Here is a 21,317-nt window from a genome sequence, read left to right on the forward strand (position 1 = left end):
GTTGTCTCGCGACTGATAATCGTAATTTGTCATCGTGTATCTCTGTGTTTGCGAACCCTGCCTTTAACAATTTCTTCGTCTCGAACGAAACGATACCAAAGAAATTTTGTATTTCTGTCGAGTTCGTTCGAATCGCAATTCATGTATGACTGTTTCCAGCGAATGTGGTATAAACCTTGATAAACAATTTTATAAGATGCGAGTACATTGTAATATTGTATGAAACATTTTCCAAAATGGATTTTGCGTACGATTTGTAAATTAAAGTGTAGAAAGATATCTAACTGTAATTGTGGGCTCATCTATTTATAGCATTTTTCGAACGATACATAACCAATGAATTACCTGCGAAATAATTATGCTGCAAATCATGCGAACTTGCGAAATATACAAGATCCGTGAAAATGGGGAGAAATATGTTTCATAGAGTCGATCATGGATTACGTGTCCCGTTTGCGATGCGTCACCGGGTATATGGGGCAGTGCTTCGATACGCCGGTACAACCTGCACTGCACTAACCTTGGTTTGACATCGCGGAGTGTGCGTGCCAGTGGAAAGGTAAGATGGCGGCGGATGGAGATGTGATTCCTGATCAAGAAAAAGTACGAATAGTTTCGGACTTTATACTGCACTCGCCACCAGGCGAATTCAACGAGGTTTTCAATGATGTGAGGGTCTTGTTGAACAACGACAACCTGTTGAAGGAGGGTGCGTCCGGGGCATTTGCTCAATACAACAAGGATCAGCTCACGCCTGTTAAGGTACATCATCGACCTATCTGATGATCTTCTACGATTTTTTATGATAGTATTCGCGGTGTCGTTCAGTATTTGTGGTAATAGAGGATTGCAGTATCCCCGGAGCGCGCGGGATCAAATTTCAACGTCTAGTAGCATTCCTAATTGGGCAACACGCGTCCGGGATTTCGACAGGTGACGTTGACTTTGTAGTGAAACTGGAGCGCGATAATGTTCATTTGGTTGGTGTGATTGTTTACATAAAATATCGTCAAGTCAGTTCACGGGAGTTACAACGTGAGAATCGTTCCATAATTTTGAACGTGATTGTACGCCGCTGTAGGGTTAATTTTAGTTACACTTCATGCTGGTTTTGAATAGAAAATGTTAAGAATCGATTGTTAATTTCGATTACCTATCGTTTAGTTAAAATCCCGGTCTGTGATTTAGAGAGAGTGCATTCTACAATTATTACGGTTGAATTCAGTTAAGGTTAGATATTAATGTGCTATAAGGGTACTTCATGAATAACTGTTTCACGATAACTTGAATATAATTTAAAGATATCGCGTTACATTCATTAATTTCTACTGTTTGGCTCCAGATCGAAGGAAGCGAATATCCTGCACTTATAACAGAACACAATGATTTAGGCGGGCAGATGTTTTATGATGCTCGCAGTAAGCAAAGTTTTAAGTACGATCATCTTAGAAAGGAGGCCCAAGATTATGAACCATATGATCCAGATCCAACAGCTGAACCTTGGAGGTCAGCTTTCCAAGATGAAATAACGACTTATACTCAAAGTCATTATAGACACGGTGCATGTTCAGTTTTTGGAAAAAGTCAAGGAGGTATATCAATTTTTCATGCGACAGTTAATTTTACACTTTAAAATAAGAATCGTAAATAATGAATGATGTTTCGGTTTATGTAGGTAACATTACATTAACGGCTTGCATAGAAGATCATCAATTCCAACCTAAAAATTTTTGGAATGGCCGTTGGCGTTCTGTATGGACTGTAAGTTTCAGTCCAAGTTCTGGAAATGTGGAATTAAGAGGTAGTCTTAAAGTACAAGTTCATTACTATGAAGATGGAAATGTACAGTTGGTCAGTAGCAAAGAAGTAAAAGAAAGCTTACCAATCTCAAATGAAAAACAAACAGCGAAGGAATTAATACGACTTGTCGAGGAATCAGAAAATGATTATCAGACTGCTATTTCGGAAAACTACCAAACAATGTCTGACACAACCTTCAAGGCCTTACGAAGGCAATTACCCGTTATGCGAACGAAAATTGACTGGAACAAAATTGTATCGTACAGTATTGGCAAAGAGCTTAAAAGTCAATAGAACTAGATTTTTTTATATAATATTAAGAGAAATAATTAAAAAGCGCATTTTGCTGCATGGGTGAAGTCTGGAGGTGTGATGTGCATGGGAGCAAATGTAACAATGCTATATAAAGTTTGGTTAAAGATGTTTGACTGAAACTCATGCATGCCACTCAAGGTTCCTCTAGACCCCTTAATTATCTTGTTGCAAGAACTAAAGCAATAAAGAGAAAAAACATCTTCATAGTCGCTAATTGCTTGAAAAAGAAAGAAAATAGACAGAAAAATTTTCACTATAAACAATATTATTGTTTTTTTATTCATTTTTATAAGTTCTATATTAACGATTTCTAACTGCTCAATAACTCTATTTACTATGTTGTATTTTATTTTTAATGAATTTCGTCAGCAAATGTTTTACTATAACACTAATTTCATATATAATAGGATTTACATGCTGGTTAGAAACACTCATCTATATTACAAAAATATCCATTGTTTTACGGTATTCAATATAATATCGATTTATGCGTTAATCATTAATTAATGGATGGGTGTTACATTTGCTTATAAAATTTGAAATACTTAATAAATTTATATTCGTGGGGTAACGGGGATCCTTGGTCTTACTTTTTGTAAGCATTTTAATTAGAATTATATTTAGTGAATCAAACTACGTCAAATCTGTAATTAATAGCCAAAATCAAATATGAATTAGAAATCTGGAGTGGAATATTGGAATTCATTAATGCATTTAATGGATTCATTCAAAGTTTATCAATTAGATAGTAATCTATACTATTAGTATTGAACAGATATAAATTATCTAATTTATATTTTTATGATCTCGTGCAATAATTAATTTTTAACGCGAACAACATTTCTGGTGAGTTGCATTTACTGAATCTACCCATTATGATTAATTATATGGATTATTGTCTTATTGATAATTTGGATGAATGTATCATTCTACTCCATAAGTTCTGTACTATGTAATTTATTATGTTCACAGTTTGGAGTAGAAGCTTTATACTAAAAGGTTAAATACCTTTCTTTTAAATCATATTGATATTGTGGTGTTAACAGTCAGAGTATAGCATAATGAAAAATGTTACACAGTGGAAAGGAAATTGCTGTCTAACATGTGCATGTTCAGTCAGCCTAATGAAATCATCGAGTTAAAATACTTGAATCAGTGACGATTAAAATTTCAATTCATTAGTTGCACAATAATACAATTTTTTCTAACACTTAAGCCTTGTAACACCTAAAAAGCACAATAACACGTCTCGTATATCTTCAAATGAATATTACCGTACTGGTTTCATGCTATGTACAAATATAATAGCATGCTGGGGCCACAGGTGATGTCAAAATATGTAATATCAAATGGAATAGGTATGTCTATCTTTGATTCACAATCTGGTACACAATACCATTACGTGTTCATACCATTCAACACAAAATATATAAAGGAGAACTTAACTCTTAATAAATATTGGTGGGCAAGGCCTACTATTTTTGTCCAATTTTATATTTCATAAAGTATAAATTTATACATTTTTGTTAAGATGTATTGTTTTATGATAAGTATGTCTATTATGGCAGATACGTTGCAAAGTTTAATGATACCGAATAAAATAAATGTTAATCATTGCAACTGATTAATTTCTGTGTTAATTATATTGTAGTTGTATGGATCATTTGTATCAAATAATGATGTTGGAAAATCTTTTGGTGCTATCGCTTACCACACATTACACAACCAGACATGTACGCGGAAACGGAAACTAACAAAGTACATAATGCATTGTACATTGTAGAACGTAGCCTATAGCCCGCTGGAGCCTTAATCTGTTCACTTTACGTTGAGGGGGTATTATGTACATATGTTATTTGAATGAATGAATGCGACGAAGCACACTACCATTTGACTTTTCAGACTGTAGGATTCGAAACATGTTTGTAATATTATTCATATTTTGTAAGTTACATCGTAATTCAAAGAATTTTATTTAACTATGCCATTTGATAACTTTTAAAAGAAATTTTTGGAGCAGAAAATATGAAAAACAATTTAAATATAAGACTATGAAATTGTTTTATTAATTGTGAAAAAGAAGTTAAAAGAAACGTGCAGGGATATAATACAAGAAATTAGTATACTAAATATTGCAATAATTGAAATTTTATATGTAAATATAAATGTGCATATTATTTGAACATTGTAATTTGTGTTACGTATGTAAATTACAAATGAAGCGTTGAAGTTTCGAATCTTATCAAACTTTACAGAAAATAGTTGCCTATGATAATAAAATTAGGTATTACCTACAATCGAGTGTATCGTAAAATAAGAAACGCATGTCCTTATGTAAAAACTTAAACACAGAATACATTTATCAGTTAAATTATGTATTATTAAATGTTATGATTGATTAAATAAAGTGACATGACACTTTATACTTTGGCTATCAACTTTAAAATCTATAAACTATGTTCAATATAGATAGATAATAGTATTTATTTTATAATACCTTTACTCTAAATACTTGATATATATGTTGTATCTAAATTTGAGTCCCTAATGAAATATATTTTCACATTAGGGAAGTGAAAAAAATATCTAGTTTGCTAAAGTATAATTAAATGTAGGTAATACAGTTATGGAATTGTTTCAGGTAGAAAAAAAGACGTAAAAAATGTGTCACATAGACTTTATTTTCATATAACGTAAACAGATAACTATGATAGAAGAAATGTATGTACAAAATTTATTATAGCACCACGAAAATAACCTTAAATTTTAGTAGTAAAATTACAACAGAAAAAGATATTAAGTATCGTGTATTACGTTCAATTCGAGTATAGTTCAATATTATTTTGTTGCAATTTGTGTTACTAAATTTACAAGTTCTCTAGCTATTGTGCTCCATGTACATAAGTAATCACAGTACACATGTGCTGCGGTGCGTCATCTTTGAAACGATACTTTTAATATTAACTACGCAATTTCAATATTCAAAGCGCTTACCTTACTTTGACGTATTATAAATCTCTGAAACACTAATACAGTTATGTCAAGTTGGTCATCTGTGCACATAATTAAGAGAAGATCTAAGAAACGATCCTACGAATTTTGACATTTACAGCCATGTTTGTTTACGATACGATCGTTGCTAACGCGACAAGGATCATGGATCACGTGATTGTCTCACGTGACTTGTACCTTGATTGCGGGATAATGTAATGCGTTGACTGTACATGGACAGACCCGGCTGATATTTGCTATCAGGTTAATTTTTAATTGGTAATTATACAAACTGTGATATTTCTCTAACGATGGCCCTAATGCCGAGAGAATCCGCAAAATTGATAGCAAGGCTGTCTAAGAATGTTTCCATCGAAGAAGGAGGAGTTAAAAATCTTGCCTGTACAGTAAGTAATTTCTTACTGTTTCTTGAATGTATTCATTTTTCTAAAATTTCATTTTTTTATAATAAAATTTGCTATAACTATTTTATTGTACAATTTCATTGATTGAACAAGATCATGGAATATTTTATTGTATTATAATTTATCGTGATTTATTATTAACGATAAAAATTCTCCTTTTATAGATTTTAGAAGGCCTTAAGGATCACACAATAAACATGAATAATTTTTCTTCATTTGAATTTCATCCTTCTCCAGAAGATCCAAGAGCTGTCAATTGGATATTTGTTTTAGACACATTAAATTATTCATTTTGGACCAAAAAGGATTCTGTTGCTTGGACTGTTAATGGCCACACTGGATATTTTGCATTGTGTGCTGCTATTAAAAGAGCATTAGACGTGAGTCAAAATAATTTTATAATTGTACCAAAAGACTTGAGAATGGTTTTACCTAAGGAAAAGTATAACTGATTACTTTTTGATCTATTTAATAATATGAGAATAATGATACTATGTTGTAATAGCTTTCATAGTATCTTTAATTATTTGACATCTGCACTTTTCTGAAGGTAGAGAAGGTGTTATGGTGTCAAAACTCTCTGTTGTTTTTATTGTAGATATAGATTCTTCTAATGCTTCTAATTCAGATTTTTTTTCTTCATCTACATCTTTCTTCGATTGTTTTCTTTTCTTATCTCTCTTTCTTTTACCTTTATGAGTAGCTAATTTTTTCTTTTTTCTTACTCTTAAATCTTCCCCTTCTATTTTTTTCTCTACTGTTTTTGTTACTTTTCCAGCTTTTCTACCCTTTGTGCTTCTTTTCTTGTTTACTTTTGTTTCCTTTTTCTTTGTGTGATAATAGATATTTTTACTTTATCACCTTGATAAAATATTTGAAAAGAAATATTACCTTATCTGCATCTTGTCCTGTTGGAAGTTTAGAAGTATCCTCAAACTTAGATACTTGACTCTTAGGACCAGGCTTTATAGAGATTGAATCCTACAATATAATGTATGATATGAATTTTTATTAAACAGGTACATTACTTATTAAAAAATATTTCAACACGGAATGTTTCTTATATCTTTACAAATTTAGATAGAATACCCCATTGTCATCATCAAAATCATTTTTACAGCAAATTTGTTTCCTATTCCCATGACACCTAGCGAAATAACAGTTTATGAACATTTTCACATCTTTTAAGAGGTCTACAAATTAAATTTTCACATATATCAATGAATGCATATAAATTCTTAAATATTCTGTAACACATACTTTGCATTCTTTTTGTTTCTTTATCTATTTTTTCACGATATGCTTCTATAAAATTTTTACGTTGGACCTCTATACATTGCAACAAGAATTGTTCTTTTTCAATTTCTTTTTTTTGAAATTCGTGTCTTTTTTCCCATCTAAAATATTATGAATAATACTAATCGATTAATATTTAAAACACTTTATTGTATTATCTTAATACATACTTTTGTTCCACTAATTTTTGTTTCTCTTCTTGTTCAATAGCTAATCGCATTTTCATTGTTTGTTTGTGTTTGTGTTCCTTTCTCCTCCATTCTAACAGTGTTTGAATTATTTTATGCCGTTCATGCTCTGCTGCTGCTTTTCGTTTCTGTTGAATATGTTCAGCATGTGTTTTACTCTTAATACGTTGCAAATTTCGATCTTCTTGTTTCCTTAGTGATAAAATGTGTAATCTCTCTTCAATTTTTTGTTGTTTTTCTTTCTGTTTTTGAAGTTGCAGTTGCTCAGCAATTTTACGATTTTTGATAATTGATGATCTCAGTTTTTCTAACTTTTCTCTTTCTTTTAATCTACCAAAATTTTATGCTAATGTTTTTAAATAATACATTTAATGTTATGTACATGTATATGTATGTAATTCAATACATGTCATTTTTTAACATTACCTTCTCACTTCTTTTTGGGCCTGTTCTTGTGCATACTGAATAGCTCTTTCTTCAATGGACCATTTTGATCTTCTATTTAGTTCCTTTCTTATACTGTCACAGTGTAATCTACGTAAGTACCTTCTGTATGTATTGTAGTCTCGCAATGAGCATTTTGCATCTAAATTCTTTGTAATCAGTCCAGCTTTTATTAAATGTTGAATATTATTTGGTTTAGAGAGATAAGAAGCTAAATGTTTATCATGAAGAGAATCATAAGTCAATTGCATTTCGTAGCAATATGGATCGCTCAAGTTAAATTCTGCATCCGCTGCAGGAATCCATAATTCTTTTCCAATTTTACGTCGTGTAAAATTGTAAGCACCATCTGGTCCAGAAACCATTGGAATCTTTGATTCCAATGGCATTACTTTCCATTTTGGCAAACCAAAATTTGGTATTGCACCTTGAGGTTTAGGAATTGAATTGATAAGTTTATCCAAGTCTCTGTGTTACATAGAAAACAGGATGAAGTGGAACTAACTATAAGAATAAATTACTATGTTTTAAGACACGAATACTCACGTGGGTCTTTTGAGACAGATTATATCAGTTACACGTTTATCGCACGCTGACATCATTTTATTTGCCAGAAGGCAACGGGTTTGGTTAAACAATCCTTGGCAAATTTAGTCGTAAATGACATTTTATATAACAGTTACATCAATATTTCACCCAAATTGACATTTCATTACTTCTCGTGTTTATATAACTTCGTTTGTTTACATATCCTGTGTTCATGTTATTTTGAAAGTATGTGCATGCGTTGTGATCACAAAAAGAAAAACGTCACCATTGAAATGCTAGGTACGTCACCTTTTTTTTTTTGTTTCTTTTCATTTGCATCGAACAGGAGGAAAAACCTATAGTCGACCCTAAGTATTACTCTCATATAACAAGATGTGACGCTGAACAAATTTTTCGAGGCGATAATGAAACTAGCATTCCACTTTTAGACGAAAGAGTTAAATCCTTGCGGGAAGCCGGGAAAATTTTATTAGAAAAATATCAAGGTACATGCTCGAAATCACTATCCAAGATTGCTTCGTATTCTAAGCCTTAAAAATCTGGTGCAGAACTTTACCGATTTTTTGCTAATCCGAACTATTGGCCAACAACTTATATTTAAAATAAAACACAACAAAAACAAAAAATACGAAGTGTACGAAATTTTCCTGCCAATTTCTAGATCTTTCAAAGGATACAACTTAGAGTGTAAAGTTATACACTGGACAGTGGAACGCTTTGTAAATACGCGTTCAAACGCTTTTTGGGACCAAATTTTTAAGTTCAATTTTGTCACTAATTCGCTATTGCATGTAGGTAATTGCTGTTGGCTAGATCGTAAAATTTTGTTCGATTCTAGGTACGTTCACGGAATGTATCAAGTCATCTTCAGGCTCGGCTGAAAAATTGCTCAAACTAATCGTGAACGACTTCGAATCATTCCAAGACGAGTCGGATTATGAAACTTACAGAGGTAGGTGAACTATGCTAAACACAGAAATTAATCGTTTATTCAGGAAGGTAAATATAAAAAGGAGCGATTTTTTTTTAGTCAGCTTCTATAAAAGGGCTCAGATATTGGTGGCTGATATTTGGGCTTGCTTCAAGGGAGAAGGACTAGGTAAATTCCATGATATAGACTATTTCACGATGTTCGCTGATTACCGTGTTCCACAAGTCCTCGTGCACTTTGGTGCAATACGTTACAGCAATCCATTGCTAAGCAGGCTTCAGTGTGGTAAGTTTTTGAACAAATTCTGTACGTTTAGTACGGTGATTACAGTAATCTTTAGCTTATACGTCATCCAATGGGTCCATCCACTATTGATAAATCCGAGTAACCAGTAAAAGATAATAACATTAGTTTTAAACTCTAGAGTTTAGCTGCTGGTGCCAGAACGATCTCTGATCTTTGCAGATGTAGAGTTAGAAAATGGCGAGGACGACGAAATTGAGATTCGCGGCTGCTCGATAGAGGCTGTTGAATGGGTGAGGGACGAAGTGAGATATTTGATCGAGCGTTATCCAAACCTTGAGTTACAGAAAACAGACATCAATGCAGTATTGATAGATCATTTTTTGTGGGGTTATCGACGGGAACACGCTGCTCAATTGGAGCACATACCGTTCCATAAAACCAGATGCATATATTACTGAACGTTTCAATATTTCCTGCCAATCAAGATTTTCAAAATGTATTTGGAAACACTGGGGAACAGCTCGAAGAGAGTATTTTAAAACGCGTATAGATTAGTTTCACAGAATGGATGTCGATGCATGAAATAATGGTTATTATAAAGTTATATACAAACACTTATACTGTGATCAATGTTTTACAATTAATTAGAACATTAAATATTTTTGTGATCAAACGATACATAATCGTAGAAGTACATATTCGTAATAACTTTACAATTGAACGCAACCATGTATTCTCGAACGTTCAAATAAAATTGAGCATTTTTATGGGCCACTGTGACTTGTTCTCGATAATTCTTGATCCTTGACCGCCTCGTTACTTTTTAAGCGTGAAGTAAAAAAAAGTTGGTAAAAAGATGTTTACGGATCTTTTCTAATAATAAACAATATATTTATACATAGTATTGGTTACAGCACAAAGTTTGGTGTACTTTATAAGAGGAACTCTTTACAATATTCATCTCGAAAAAAATTTATGTATGAATTAGTACCAATTTCTTGGATAGAAGTTTATATAAATTTATACGATTTATAAACTTCGCGACGACATTTCGACCATGTCCAAATTTTTCTACATGACATCATTTCGTTGGAGATTTCAGTCAAGGTAAAAAAATATTACATTGAATTCTTATTTTCAATTCACATTAAAAAAAAAACTTCCTTGAGGAATTTAAAAACCAATATTGATTTAAAAATCAATATTGAAACGCTCAATAAATATTTTCAAATTTTACTTGCTGGTGGCGACCCCTCTTGGTATTTTTGGTACTCATGTACAATGAGTGGTCAACATCTATTCAAATTTTTGAATAATTTTGAACGAATCATTTTCTCTTCGATCACCAATAACTTCTTCTAGAATGATCTAATTGTACCTTGGAAAGAAGTAAGTGTTCATGATCTACAATACTCTTACCTTTGGAAGAGTCATAAGTTTATGATCTCCAATAGTCTTATCTGGAAAAAAGCAAAGGTTCATGACCTACAACAATCGTTGCTACCGCGCCACGAATCATGGGTCACGTGATTATGTCACGTGTTGCCTGAAAGCGGGATAATGTAATGTGTTGACTGTACGAGAAGACACACGCGGCTGATATGTGCACCTAGGTTAATTTTTAATTGGTAATTATATAAACTGTGATATTTCTCTAACGATGGCCCTAATGTCGAGAGAATTTGCAAAATTGATAGTAAGGCTGTCCAAGACTGTTTTCATCGAAGAAGGAGAAGTTAAAAATCTTGCCTGTACAGTAAGTAATTTCTTACTATTTTTTGAATATATTCCATTTCCTAAAATTTCATTTTTTTATAATAAAATTTGCTGTAACTATTTTATTGTACAATTCTATTGATTGAACAAGATTATGGAATATTTTATTGTATTGTAATTTATCGTGATTTATCATAAATGATAAAAATTTTCCTTTTACAGATTTTGGAAGGCCTTAAGAATTACACAATAAACATGAACAATTTTTCTTCGTTTGAATTACACCTTTCCACAAAAGATCCAAGAGCTGTCAATTGGATATTTGTCTTAGACACATTAAATTATTCTTTTTGGACAAAGGATTCTGTTACATAGACTGTTAATGGCCACACTGGATATTTTGCATTGGATACTGCTGTAAGAGAGCATTGAACGTGAGTCAAAATAATTTTATAATTGTAATAAAAGACTTGAGAATGGTTTTACCTAAGGAAAAGTATAACTGATTACTTTTTGATCTATTTAATAATATGAGAATAATGATACTATGTTGTAATAGCTTTCATAGTATCTTTAATTATTTGACATCTGCACTTTTCTGAAGGTAGAGAAGGTGTTATGGTGTCAAAACTTTCTGTTGTTTTTATTGTAGACAGATTCTTGCTTTTAAATCTTCCCCTTTTATGTTATTTTCTATTCCTTTAGTTAATTTTCTTATTTTTCTACTATTTGTGCTTCTTTCCTTATTTACCTTTGTTTTTTGTTTATTTGTTTGTGATAAGAGATATTTTCACGAAATTATTAATATTTAGTTGTATACTTTATGTCCTAGATGAAACATTTAAAAGAAAATATTACCTTATCTCCATCTTGTCCCATTGGAGGTTTACAGATATCCTGAAGCTTAAATACTTGATTCTCACAATTGCTCTTTTCCAATTGCTTTCTTTTGAAATTCGTGCTTTTCTTTCAATCTAAAATATTATGAAAAATATTAATTGTTTAATATTTAAACCACTTTATTCTATTACCTTAATACATACTATTGTTCCACTAACTTTTGTTTCTCTTCTACTGTATGTACATAAATGCTGTAGGCTAGATTATGAAATTTTTTTCAACCCTAGGTATGTTCACAGAATTTATCAACTCATCTTTAGGTTCGGCTGAAAAATTGCTTAAACTAATCGCGAACGAATTTGAATTGTTCCAAGAAAAGTCGGATTATGAAACTTACAGAGGTAGGTGGACCATGCTAAATACAGAAATTAATCGTTTATTCAGGAAGGTAAGTATAAGAAGGAGCGATTTTTTTTTTAGTCAGCTTCTATAAAAGGGCTCAGATATTGGTGGCTGATATTTGGTCTTGCTTCAAGGGAGAAGGACTAGGTAAATTTGATGACGTAGATTAAGTAGGCTTCAGTGTAGTAAGTTTTTGAACGAATTCTGTACATTCGGTACAGTGATTACAGTAATCTCCGCTTATATGTCATCCAATGGGTGCATCCAATGTTGATAAATCCGACCAGCTGGTAAAAGATAGTAGCGTTAGTTCTAGACCCTAGAGTTTAGCTACTGCTGCCAGTATGGTCTTTGATCTTTGCAGACGTTGAGTTAAAAAATGGTGGGAACCATGAAATTGAATTTTATAAAACCAGATACATATATTACCGAATGTTTCAAAGACGTATTTGGGGAACAGTTCGTGGAGGTATTTTTTCAAGTACGTGTAGAATAGTTTCGCAAAATGGATGCACGAAATAATGATTATTATAAAGTTATACACAAACACGTATACACTGTGTTCAACGTTTTACAGTTAATTAGAACACTGAATACTTTTGTGACCGAACGATACACAATCGTACAGGTGCATATTGGTAATAACTTTACAATTGAACCCACCCATGTATTCTCGAACTTTCGAATAAAAACTGAGCATTTTTATGGGCCACTGTGACTCGACCCCGATAATCCTTGATCCTTGACCGCCTCGTTACTTTTTAAGCGTGAAATAAAAAAAAAAACAAAAACAGTTGGTAAGAAGACGTTCACGGATGTTTTCTAATAATAAACAATATATTTATATATTTATATATATATATATATATAATATTCGTTATAGCACGGTCTCAGTGTACAGGCGACGTGTGATTAAATCGTTAAAAAAATTTGGTTGTACATTGTAAAAGGAATTGTCTCACGCTGTCCACCGAATCTTCGTAACAATTCGTTATGTACATCGATACAAATTTCTGAACATCAATAAATAATAAATAACACACCGCAGCGCCGAGGTACCGGGTCCTCGCGATATACATCCCGATGGAGATTTCCAAACCGATCGTTACAAATCTCCCGGATTCGAAGCTTACACGAATTTCTATGGTTCGTAAACTCCGCGACGATCGTTCATTCGTTCGTTCGTTACTTCTCCATTATATACACGAAACAATTTGAACAATTTCAAGTGACGTATATGTACAGCTAATCGCAAAGTAGCGCGTGGAGTTGATCGTTTTACGGCCAGTTCACGATACCGCGAATCGGTACGTCGAGCCGGCCGTAATCTTGCAACGCGAACGATCAGAATGTACGAAGATTGAAATCTTGGTAGTAGGTTTCGAAAAAGAGAAAAGAAAAAAAAAAAAAATAAAAGAAAGTTAGTTTCTTCTTTGGCTGATCGTTAATATCATTTGGCACGAACGCAATCGCATCGACGTTGTCCCCGTCGCGATTACGATTGCTTTTACCCTCGACGATGCACTTAACAGGACGTATCCGTCGATTATTCGTTGAGGTTGTATCGTTTCGGTCAATTGACTCCGTTGCGAACGTTGTTGTGCATTCTTGCACTCGGCAAGGATGGCAACCCGTTTAACGCGCTTCGTTGAGCCGGTCGATCGATCAAATTCCTTGCAGGTCAACGTTCAGTAGAATAGAGAATCACGAAATTGTGCACGAGCTTGTACACGTTACGAAACGAAGAAGAAAAATGAAAGAAAATTCGTAAAGGGGAGTTACAAGTGTTTCCTTTCCCCTTTTTCATCCGAGCGCTTTTAATTTACGTTTCGTTTCACTTTCAAACTTAATTCCTACGTGTAGGTTTCTTCGGTTGTTTGATCGCGTTGGTCAATCAACGCGAATCGAGTAGCAATTTTTTTCTTTTCTTTTTTTTCTCCTCTTATCACAATGGTGATCGAGTTGTTCAACTCTTCCTCTGCATCTGTTCCCAGAATATTATGTTCGATTTCATTTTCCCGGGTAAAATAACGCGCGTGTCGTTGGTCGGGTCGTCGCTTTTAGCCGGGACCACTTCCGTTTGATTTTCCGGTATGTTGGGCTGTTCCATGGTCACGTGGCTCGCTGGAGGTGACGTCACTTTGTTCGGGATTTGTCTGAGACCCTCTCGAAATTGTTTCGAAAGCGATCTGGCGGTCAAACTGTGCATCTGTCTCGGTGTTTCCACTATTTGCACTTCCGGGGTCGATGACCTGTCTTTGCCCACGTTGCTCGGTTTGGTTGCCTGAAAAGTAAAAAAATTTTAATCGCGTTCGATACAAAATATTGGGTCGTTTGGAAAGTCGTTTCGTTTGTTTGTTTTTTTGGTGAAAATGAAACACGAGTGTACAAAAACATTTGATTGAATTATATATTTCTAATTATATATCTATATCTATTAAATTATATATATATCTTTTTAGAGTGTAGGAAAACATTTGATTAAATTGTATATTCTTCATTTTGGAAAACGAAATTATTTTCCGAACAACCCGATACTAATTGTTAGCGAACTGAATCGACGATCGGTTCGCGAGCACGGTAATCGAGGTATCGAATCTGTTAAAGTTCCTCCGGGACCTCGATAAAGCAACTGTACACTCAGTCTAACCGCTCGAACAATCTTTAATTATCCGCCAGCTTGTACAACCGCGTGACTTTCCATTCTGTGAATTCTTCAATTTCGAAATTTTCCTACACGACATCGTTTCGTTGGAGATCTCAGTCAAGGTAGAAAAATGTTACGTTGAATTTTTATTTTCAATTCATATTAAAAAAAAAACTTCCTTCCATTTCGTTAACATACTCCCATGTTTAAATTTACATTTGCACGCCCAAGAGAATTGAAAAACCAATATCGAAACGCCCAACAAATATTCTCAAACTTTGTCCACTCATTGCTACAATTACTTTTTAGGTCTGGGTTAGGTCTGAGTTCTACTCTTAATACTCTTGGTAACTATCATCAACAAGAGACCAAGGTACGTTCAAATTTATCATGATTTTAATTATTTTCATTATTCTAATTATATTTCTTTATTTCTGAATCGTTAATTTTCTTCCCCTCGATCACCAATAACTTTCCCTAGAACGATCTAACACTCTTACCCTGGAGACAGGCAAAGGTTCAGGTTCCAACTGTTTGCTGAATGCTTGAGCGAGTCTTCTCACAGAAGGCATGGGTAATATCTTCCTCTCGAATCCATTGTCATTCGTAACCTTCTTCTCGCCATTCGTCATCGATCGACCAGTCAGCTCCTTCTCGTAAGAATGATCTGTCTCGTTCTCCGACTCGTCGACAGATGATTCGCTGCTCTTCACGTTACGTTTCTCCATACTACGACTTGTGGTCATATTCCTGGCAGAGCCATTCTTCATCCCGCCAGACTCGTACGAGTTCTGACTGTACCTCTCCTCTTCGTCCTCCTGAGTGCTACTGGCGTTCGAGTAATACCTGGCCAAGTTGGGCACTGACTTGGCTGCCTTCAGACCGAACTCACTGTAATCCTCCTCCTCGAATTTGTTCAGAGTCTCGGTGCTCTGGGTCAGATTATTGTCCCCAGAAGCTCGAGTCTCGATCACCTGGCAATCGTAGCCATTCTGACGCACTAGGTTCGACTTGTTCGTCATCCTGACGATCCTGGGTTTGCACTCGTTCTCGTTCACGATGCTGTTCAGATGGATGTTGGATTGGGTTCGTCTGATACCACCGTCGTAACCGAACGACTTCAAGTCCAATTTGTTCACTACTCTGGGTGCAGAGGTCTTGGACACGTTGTCGTTCGAACGGAACGCATTCTCGAATCCGTAGGCCTTCAGATCGATCCTCTTGATCTTGCGCTGATTGTCATCCGAATTGGACTTCCTCGTTTCGATCACCGGGTTGTCGTAGTTCTCCTGATTGTTCAGCTTGGCGTTGATCTCGTTCTTGTTGTTCTTTCTCTCGTTCTCCAGTATCTCCTCCATACGTTGCTCCTCCCAGGTACAATCGGTCTTCCTCGTGTACTTCTCCTCGTTCTTCTCTTCGTCGTTCTGAGCCTCCGTGTGTCTCACCGGTGACAGGTACTTGCGCTCCAGGTGATTGTTGTTCTTCTGCCATTTCGCCACCTTGGACTTGACGTCGTTGCTACGATTCAGTAGGAACTCGGTCTCCTTGTAGGGGACGTCCTCCTGGAACAGAAGACGATATCGAGTAGAGTCAAAGATCGTGAACCGTGTGATTGGACAATTCTTGACCCGTGAGGATTGTTAGTTGGGGGCAGAGGTAGCTGAGGTTAGTACGGTGCGTGTACAAGCGTGTACGGTGCAAAAGATCGTCGGGTGCGAGAAATTTATGGTTTTTTTGCGAGCGTTGTTAGTATTCGAACACCTTGTCTTGGTGGGGATAGATGAGAGCGTTTGTTTTGTTTTTTTTTTCTGTTGCGTGGTGTACGATCTTCGGATCGAGAATCAAGGGTGACCCGGGGTCGTTGGATGGCTCCAAATCGTGTCCTGCGTGCACCTGGGTTGTTTGTTAGTCACCATGCATCGAATAAACGCATGTAATGGGTACTTACCGACCACAGGCTTGACTTTCGCTCAGTGTTCATGCACGTGCAATGCGCACGGAACGCTTGGTCACGTTTCGACGGCGTTCGTTCTATGATCTACGTGTACTATGTATATATACATATGTAGGAATCGTTTCTTTTTTTTTTTTTTTTTTTTGGCTTGTTTTCGTTTGTACAGGGTTGCTTTGTTACTCGTGCATCTATCTACAAGAAAGAGTCAATGAAGTTTATTTACAGTGCTCGCCCCAAAGGGTGGTCCAGTAACCCCTTGTTGGTTCGGGATATCATTGCCACGCGACGTGTTAAGAGCGAATTGAAACGAGAGAGCTCCGACCAGGATCGAAGTAGGAACCTACACCGTAAGAGTGTCATGCGTTTCAAGTAAAGGCCGATTGTTCATAAATAATATATTTAAAAATAGTTACATGTGTAGCATACATTGTTTCGCGAGCGCCCGAGGCCATATTTCCTACTCGCGTGTAACAATAACTTTATGTGAAACTTTTCCTGAAATGGAACGACTGTTAGCGTCGTCCTAATTGTAATTCAATTTAGGACACCGTTGAGGAACTTTGTTGATAATATGGCACCGCTCTTAAAATTTAACCGTATAAAATGCAGATCTCTGCTTTCTCTTACTTATACCGCAGAACCGTTGGTCTCTACTTTGAGCAACAAAAAAAGGAAAAGAAAGAACTAATTTAATAGTAAGTTGTAAAAATTCATATTTTGCGACAGTTTCGACAGGCGTTTCACTCTCGTTGGAACGTTTTCGATTTTCGCGTCGAAAGAACTGTAAAGATAGGTCGGAAACGTTCCAATGAGAGTACAATACACGTTAAGAGCTCGAGGGTACGCGTTACGGGCTCTCCTCGTCTTCTCGATCCACTCCTGTCCTGTGAAAGCGGGATCGAGATGGAACGAAACTATCCTCCACGTTAAGAGCTCGAGAGTACGCGTTACGGGCTCTCCTCGTCTTCTCGATCCACTCCTGTTCTGTGAAAGCGGGATCGAGATGGAACGAAACTATCCTCCACGTTAAGAGCTCGAGGGTACGCGTTACTGGCTCTCCTCGTCTTCTCGATCCATTCCTGTCCTGTGAAAGCGGGAACGAGATGGAACGAAACTATCCTCCACGTTAAGAGCTCTGGCCCCCCTTGAGCTCTTAACGAATAAACGCTGCAAAACTCGTCGAGACTACTCGGGGAATATCGGATTCTTGTCATTTTTTCCAAGCAAGCGATCACTTAACATCCCCTCCCCTCTCCCATCCCCCTCTCCCATCCCCCTCTACGATCACCATATTGTGACGTCGCTCAGACTCCTCACCCCCAGCTTTTTGTTCGAGACGGTTGCTTCGCGTTTCTTCTTTTTGCCAGCGACTCGCAGGTCCTTCAGAGTCTCGAAGGTTCTCTCGACCATTTCGGGTACGATGGGTGGCTCCAGCTTCAGACTGTCATCGTCATCGGACACAGGATGCTTGCATTGGGTCTTTAATTTCCTCGGACCGTTGTTGTACGGTTTCTTTCGCGACGTGTTCAGATAATACACGAGATCGTCCGAGTTCTGGCGCGATTTGACTCTGTTGGTGGCGTCCTTGAGGAACTTGGTCAGTATCCTCTTATCGGGCACGTGGACCTCTTCGTCTTGCCAGTCGTCGTCAGAGGACGATCGATACGACGAGGTGTCCATTCTGGCCTGGTCGTGAAAGGATTCATCGTAACGTCTTCTGCGATCGAAGCGTTTCCGAACCTCTCTGTCCTGAAGCGACTCGTCCTCAGAGCGATCCTCTATCGGCTGGGAGGATCGTAGATCGAAGTTCTCGTGTACAGTGTCCTTCGTCTCTCGATATTGCCTGCGAGTGGCCTCGATCTGCGAAACGGAATCGTTCTGACCGGTCCTAGCGTTTCTGAGGTTCCTGTGAGTCCTCATAGACGATCTCAGTTTCACTTTCCTGTAGGTCGGCAGTCCCTTCCCGTCGATCCTCTTGCCACTCTTTATCCCACCGAAGGTCTGGAATTTCAAATTGGCGAAGTTCTCGGGATCGAAGCTGACCGATTCCTCGGGTTTCGCCTCCTCGTCGGAATCGTACACGAATCTCGGACCGAGACTCTTTATACCACCGAACGTGTGATACTTGTCGCCGTTGAAGCTCCAATACTTTCTCCCATTGAACGAGAGTATTTGATTCTTTCTACCCTCGGTGTCCCAGTCGTTGGTCCACAGTCTTGCGTACGACTCCTGTTCCTGTCTCTTGCTGGATTCCAGATCGTGGGTGTCGATGGAATAGGTACCAGAATCGCGATCCGGGTTAGGTCGTTCCGGCTCGTAGAGCGGATTGTAAGCTATCTTTCCGGTGTGTTCGTCCAGGGCGAAGGAAATATTCGTTGTGGTTGTCGAGAACGACCCCGTCTTCGATGCATCGTCGTCCGTGTTGAAAATTTCGTCCTCCACGTTAAGAGCTTCGTCCTCCACGTTGAGAGCTCGCCCCTCTACGTTAAGAGCTTCGCGGGTTCTCCGTGCAGTTTCGTCCCTTCTTTCTTCACTTTTCGCGATCTTCCGTGGATGGTTCCCTGAATACTCCACGTGTTTAGCGTTCATACTACCTTCCGTGGACCGCAGCTGATCGTTCGAAGCGTGATTAGTTTCGATGGGTTCGGTTTCTGGCTTGGTATCGTCGAGATCCATGTGAAGAAGGGGGTTGATCGCGAAGTGCGGACTGGAGTACGAATCGCGAGAGGTCCATCTAGAAAGGCTGCCGCGCAGGGAGGCCGCCTCGAACTTTTCGAGCTGGAAACTCACCTGTTGTTCCTGGTCGGCACCGGTCGAGCTCGATCGTTGGGACAACGAGCTGCTGGGTCTGCTCGACGTGGAAGCGGCCGATCTTCGCCCTTTTTCGAGGCTCGACGTTTTCGATTCGTTGATGTAGTAGTCCCTGCCGAACCTGGACATGCCACGAATTTCTATCAGAAACGAATCGGACGATTGGTTTAAAGTTTGTTATAGATGTTTGTAGGCCCGGGGGATATGGAACTGACGACAGGGGACACTTGGGGTATGGTACGTGCGAACAACTCGATGGAGACGATGTCGAGACTAAAGTCACAATTCCACTTGTGTAAAGTGGCTCTGTTCAACGAATATTTATTACCAGTGACCCCCGATTTTTAAACAATAAATGAGGGATGTGTCTTCTCGGTGATCTCTGGCCTTAAAGTTGGCTCAGATTCGAGCTTAATCACCTAAAGGCACATTTCCACGAATATAATGTGTCTAGTGTTTGTTATGTACACTATGTTTACTTTTATTTATTTATTTATTTATTATATTTCACTAAAGGATACTTAAATGTAGTTTCATTGTAAAAAGGAATAATTTTGAAACAAGAAACGAATAATTCAATCACGTTAGAATCATTACAATGAATACTGTCACGATATAAGTAAACGTGTCGCGTACACGATTAATGCAACCAGTTGGGATGCAACGTACGAAGAAAATTTCTAATGTGTATACGGTTATTAATAAGATGTGAGAATACGAAAATTTGAATATTATATTGGGTCGTTCGAAAAGTCATTTCGTTTTTTTTTGGGTGAAAACGAAAAACGATTTTTTCAGAGCGTATAAACATTTGATTAAATTATACATTCTCCATTTTGGTAAACGAAACGACTCTCCGAACAATCCGATACGTTTTCTCGAAACCAGGTAATTTGACGTCACCTTTTAATGTCCGGTTCTTGTGGCGTCAGAACGACTTCCATATCCGCTCCGTTGCTCTTCGGCAATTCGGTGTGAATTCTAAACAATACGATCATTCATTGCACGCGATTATTTTACCATCGTATTACGGCGAATTAGCATGACTTTTACCCAGGAATGTCGGACGATCTCCTCGTGTACTGTCTCTCCCATAACCTCTTTTGAATGTTCTCCTCGCTGTAAGGATTGTTCTCAATGGGCGGAGCATTCTCCCACTTTTTGTGCTCGCGTTCGGCGATTGTGCCTACACGAGACGAACACCATTTGAGAAAAGGTTAGAAAAGATACTTTTATCGAGGCGTTTCACGCTCGATTGAACGCGGCTCGTACAATCGAACGTAAAAAACGTGAACCGGAGCGAGACGACCGATACAACCAACGAGGAATTAATCAACATGATCACCTGGTCTCGGTGGAGTCGCCAGTCGAACCTCTTCCTCCGATTTCTTGTTCAGCAGGGACGTTTGGGGAGCCGATTCAGCCTTGGCTACAGCCACAGCTTCACGGCACTTGCTGCACAGTGGAATGTTGAGATCCAATTATAATATCATCAAGGCAAAAAGAAAGACCCTTAGGTACGCTCGGGGGACGGTCAGCGTCGATGTTACGCAACGAACGTAGCCAACGACGAAACCTCGCGATATAAAACAACGTAGAGGTGACTCGAAATCCCTTCACACGAGCCGAGGAAAAGAAAAAAAAGTTCAATTTCACGCGCACGATGGAATCGACTCAGAAACTATTACCGAGTGACACAAAAAGTGTCCCACTCGATGTCACCAATTCTCGGTATTCAATGTCTAGATTCGATCATTGATTA

The 21,317-nt window shown here is 37.2% G+C and overlaps 7 protein-coding genes across 15 annotated transcripts in view; 4 read left to right on the top strand and 3 right to left on the bottom strand.

The window, feature by feature from the left end:
* The window catches only part of LOC143145940 (uncharacterized), a 22,782-nt gene extending 22,244 nt beyond the window's left edge, over positions 1-538 (top strand). Inside the window, exon 4 of the mRNA XM_076309803.1 lies at positions 428-538. Within this exon, the coding sequence (XP_076165918.1) occupies positions 428-519 (92 nt within the window). The 3' untranslated portion in view covers positions 520-538. The remainder of the gene's footprint in view (positions 1-427) is intronic.
* Positions 1-6,368, bottom strand: part of LOC143145485 (uncharacterized) — a 16,585-nt gene extending 10,217 nt beyond the window's left edge. The window contains exon 1 of the mRNA XM_076308893.1: positions 5,110-6,368. The gene's annotated coding sequence lies outside the window, so the exon portion shown is untranslated. The remainder of the gene's footprint in view (positions 1-5,109) is intronic.
* Cpa (F-actin-capping protein subunit alpha) lies at positions 565-4,538 on the top strand. The gene is made up of 3 exons (XM_076309810.1): positions 565-762; positions 1,343-1,592; positions 1,676-4,538. The coding sequence occupies exons 1-3, from the start codon at positions 565-567 to the stop codon at positions 2,092-2,094; spliced, it is 867 nt and encodes a 288-aa protein (XP_076165925.1). The 3' UTR covers positions 2,095-4,538.
* On the top strand, positions 4,870-9,959 carry LOC143145944 (queuosine 5'-phosphate N-glycosylase/hydrolase-like). The gene is made up of 6 exons (XM_076309808.1): positions 4,870-5,513; positions 5,696-5,911; positions 8,334-8,493; positions 8,847-8,960; positions 9,039-9,224; positions 9,405-9,959. The coding sequence occupies exons 1-6, from the start codon at positions 5,418-5,420 to the stop codon at positions 9,641-9,643; spliced, it is 1,011 nt and encodes a 336-aa protein (XP_076165923.1). The 5' UTR covers positions 4,870-5,417; the 3' UTR covers positions 9,644-9,959.
* On the bottom strand, positions 6,368-9,954 carry LOC143145942 (uncharacterized). Of its 3 annotated transcripts, XM_076309806.1 has the most exons (6): positions 8,006-9,954; positions 7,442-7,927; positions 6,998-7,345; positions 6,792-6,928; positions 6,621-6,678; positions 6,368-6,512 (listed from the first exon to the last, which is right to left on the bottom strand). In XM_076309806.1, exons 1-6 carry the CDS (start codon positions 8,059-8,061, stop codon positions 6,497-6,499), a joined length of 1,101 nt encoding a protein of 366 aa, XP_076165921.1. In that variant the 5' UTR covers positions 8,062-9,954; the 3' UTR covers positions 6,368-6,496. The 3 variants fall into 3 exon arrangements, with proteins under 3 accessions (XP_076165921.1, XP_076165922.1, XP_076165920.1); XM_076309807.1 differs by lacking the exons at positions 6,621-6,678; positions 6,792-6,928; XM_076309805.1 differs by having other exon boundaries at positions 6,373-6,928.
* Positions 9,960-10,221: 262 nt separating the features above from the next.
* LOC143145949 (queuosine 5'-phosphate N-glycosylase/hydrolase-like) lies at positions 10,222-12,863 on the top strand. 2 transcript variants are annotated; one of them, XM_076309817.1, is made up of 4 exons: positions 10,222-10,292; positions 10,548-10,941; positions 11,124-11,335; positions 12,029-12,863. In XM_076309817.1, exons 2-3 carry the CDS (start codon positions 10,846-10,848, stop codon positions 11,274-11,276), a joined length of 249 nt encoding a protein of 82 aa, XP_076165932.1. In that variant the 5' UTR covers positions 10,222-10,292; positions 10,548-10,845; the 3' UTR covers positions 11,277-11,335; positions 12,029-12,863. The 2 variants fall into 2 exon arrangements, with proteins under 2 accessions (XP_076165932.1, XP_076165933.1); XM_076309818.1 differs by having other exon boundaries at positions 12,062-12,863.
* Positions 12,640-21,317, bottom strand: part of LOC143145939 (uncharacterized) — an 80,243-nt gene continuing 71,565 nt past the window's right edge. For 5 of the 6 annotated variants that reach the window (XM_076309791.1, XM_076309793.1, XM_076309794.1 and 2 more), the window contains 4 exons: positions 20,901-21,010; positions 20,609-20,741; positions 20,459-20,536; positions 18,016-19,676 (listed from right to left, as the gene is read on the bottom strand). In XM_076309791.1, the coding sequence (XP_076165906.1) occupies positions 18,029-19,676; positions 20,459-20,536; positions 20,609-20,741; positions 20,901-21,010 (1,969 nt within the window). In that variant the 3' untranslated portion in view covers positions 18,016-18,028. Of the gene's footprint in view, positions 14,428-15,290; positions 16,353-18,015; positions 19,677-20,458; positions 20,537-20,608; positions 20,742-20,900; positions 21,011-21,317 lie in introns of those variants that run through there. The other variant, XM_076309792.1, reaches the window with a different exon arrangement.

The sequence above is a fragment of the Ptiloglossa arizonensis genome, chromosome 4, assembly GCF_051014685.1.
Source record: "Ptiloglossa arizonensis isolate GNS036 chromosome 4, iyPtiAriz1_principal, whole genome shotgun sequence".
NCBI lineage: Eukaryota > Metazoa > Arthropoda > Insecta > Hymenoptera > Colletidae > Ptiloglossa > Ptiloglossa arizonensis.

What these genes read in the sequence shown, in the direction of transcription:
- Cpa (XM_076309810.1), top strand. Translation starts at nt 565, where the DNA reads ATGGCGGCGGATGGAGATGTGATTCCTGATCAAGAAAAAGTACGAATA. An exon ending in ATCAGCTCACGCCTGTTAAG is followed by an intron (nt 763 to 1,342) that starts GTACATCATCGA and finishes GTTTGGCTCCAG; the next exon opens with ATCGAAGGAAGCGAATATCC. An exon ending in TTTTGGAAAAAGTCAAGGAG is followed by an intron (nt 1,593 to 1,675) that starts GTATATCAATTT and finishes CGGTTTATGTAG; the next exon opens with GTAACATTACATTAACGGCT.
- LOC143145944 (XM_076309808.1), top strand. Translation starts at nt 5,418, where the DNA reads ATGGCCCTAATGCCGAGAGAATCCGCAAAATTGATAGCAAGGCTGTCT. An exon ending in GGATTATGAAACTTACAGAG is followed by an intron (nt 8,961 to 9,038) that starts GTAGGTGAACTA and finishes ATTTTTTTTTAG; the next exon opens with TCAGCTTCTATAAAAGGGCT. An exon ending in GCTAAGCAGGCTTCAGTGTG is followed by an intron (nt 9,225 to 9,404) that starts GTAAGTTTTTGA and finishes TGATCTTTGCAG; the next exon opens with ATGTAGAGTTAGAAAATGGC.
- LOC143145942 (XM_076309805.1), bottom strand. Translation starts at nt 8,061, where the DNA reads ATGATGTCAGCGTGCGATAAACGTGTAACTGATATAATCTGTCTCAAA. An exon ending in ATCTGTCTCAAAAGACCCAC is followed by an intron (nt 7,928 to 8,005) that starts GTGAGTATTCGT and finishes TATGTAACACAG; the next exon opens with AGACTTGGATAAACTTATCA. An exon ending in CAAAAATTAGTGGAACAAAA is followed by an intron (nt 6,929 to 6,997) that starts GTATGTATTAAG and finishes ATAATATTTTAG; the next exon opens with ATGGGAAAAAAGACACGAAT.
- LOC143145949 (XM_076309817.1), top strand. Translation starts at nt 10,846, where the DNA reads ATGGCCCTAATGTCGAGAGAATTTGCAAAATTGATAGTAAGGCTGTCC. An exon ending in TTAAAAATCTTGCCTGTACA is followed by an intron (nt 10,942 to 11,123) that starts GTAAGTAATTTC and finishes TTCCTTTTACAG; the next exon opens with ATTTTGGAAGGCCTTAAGAA.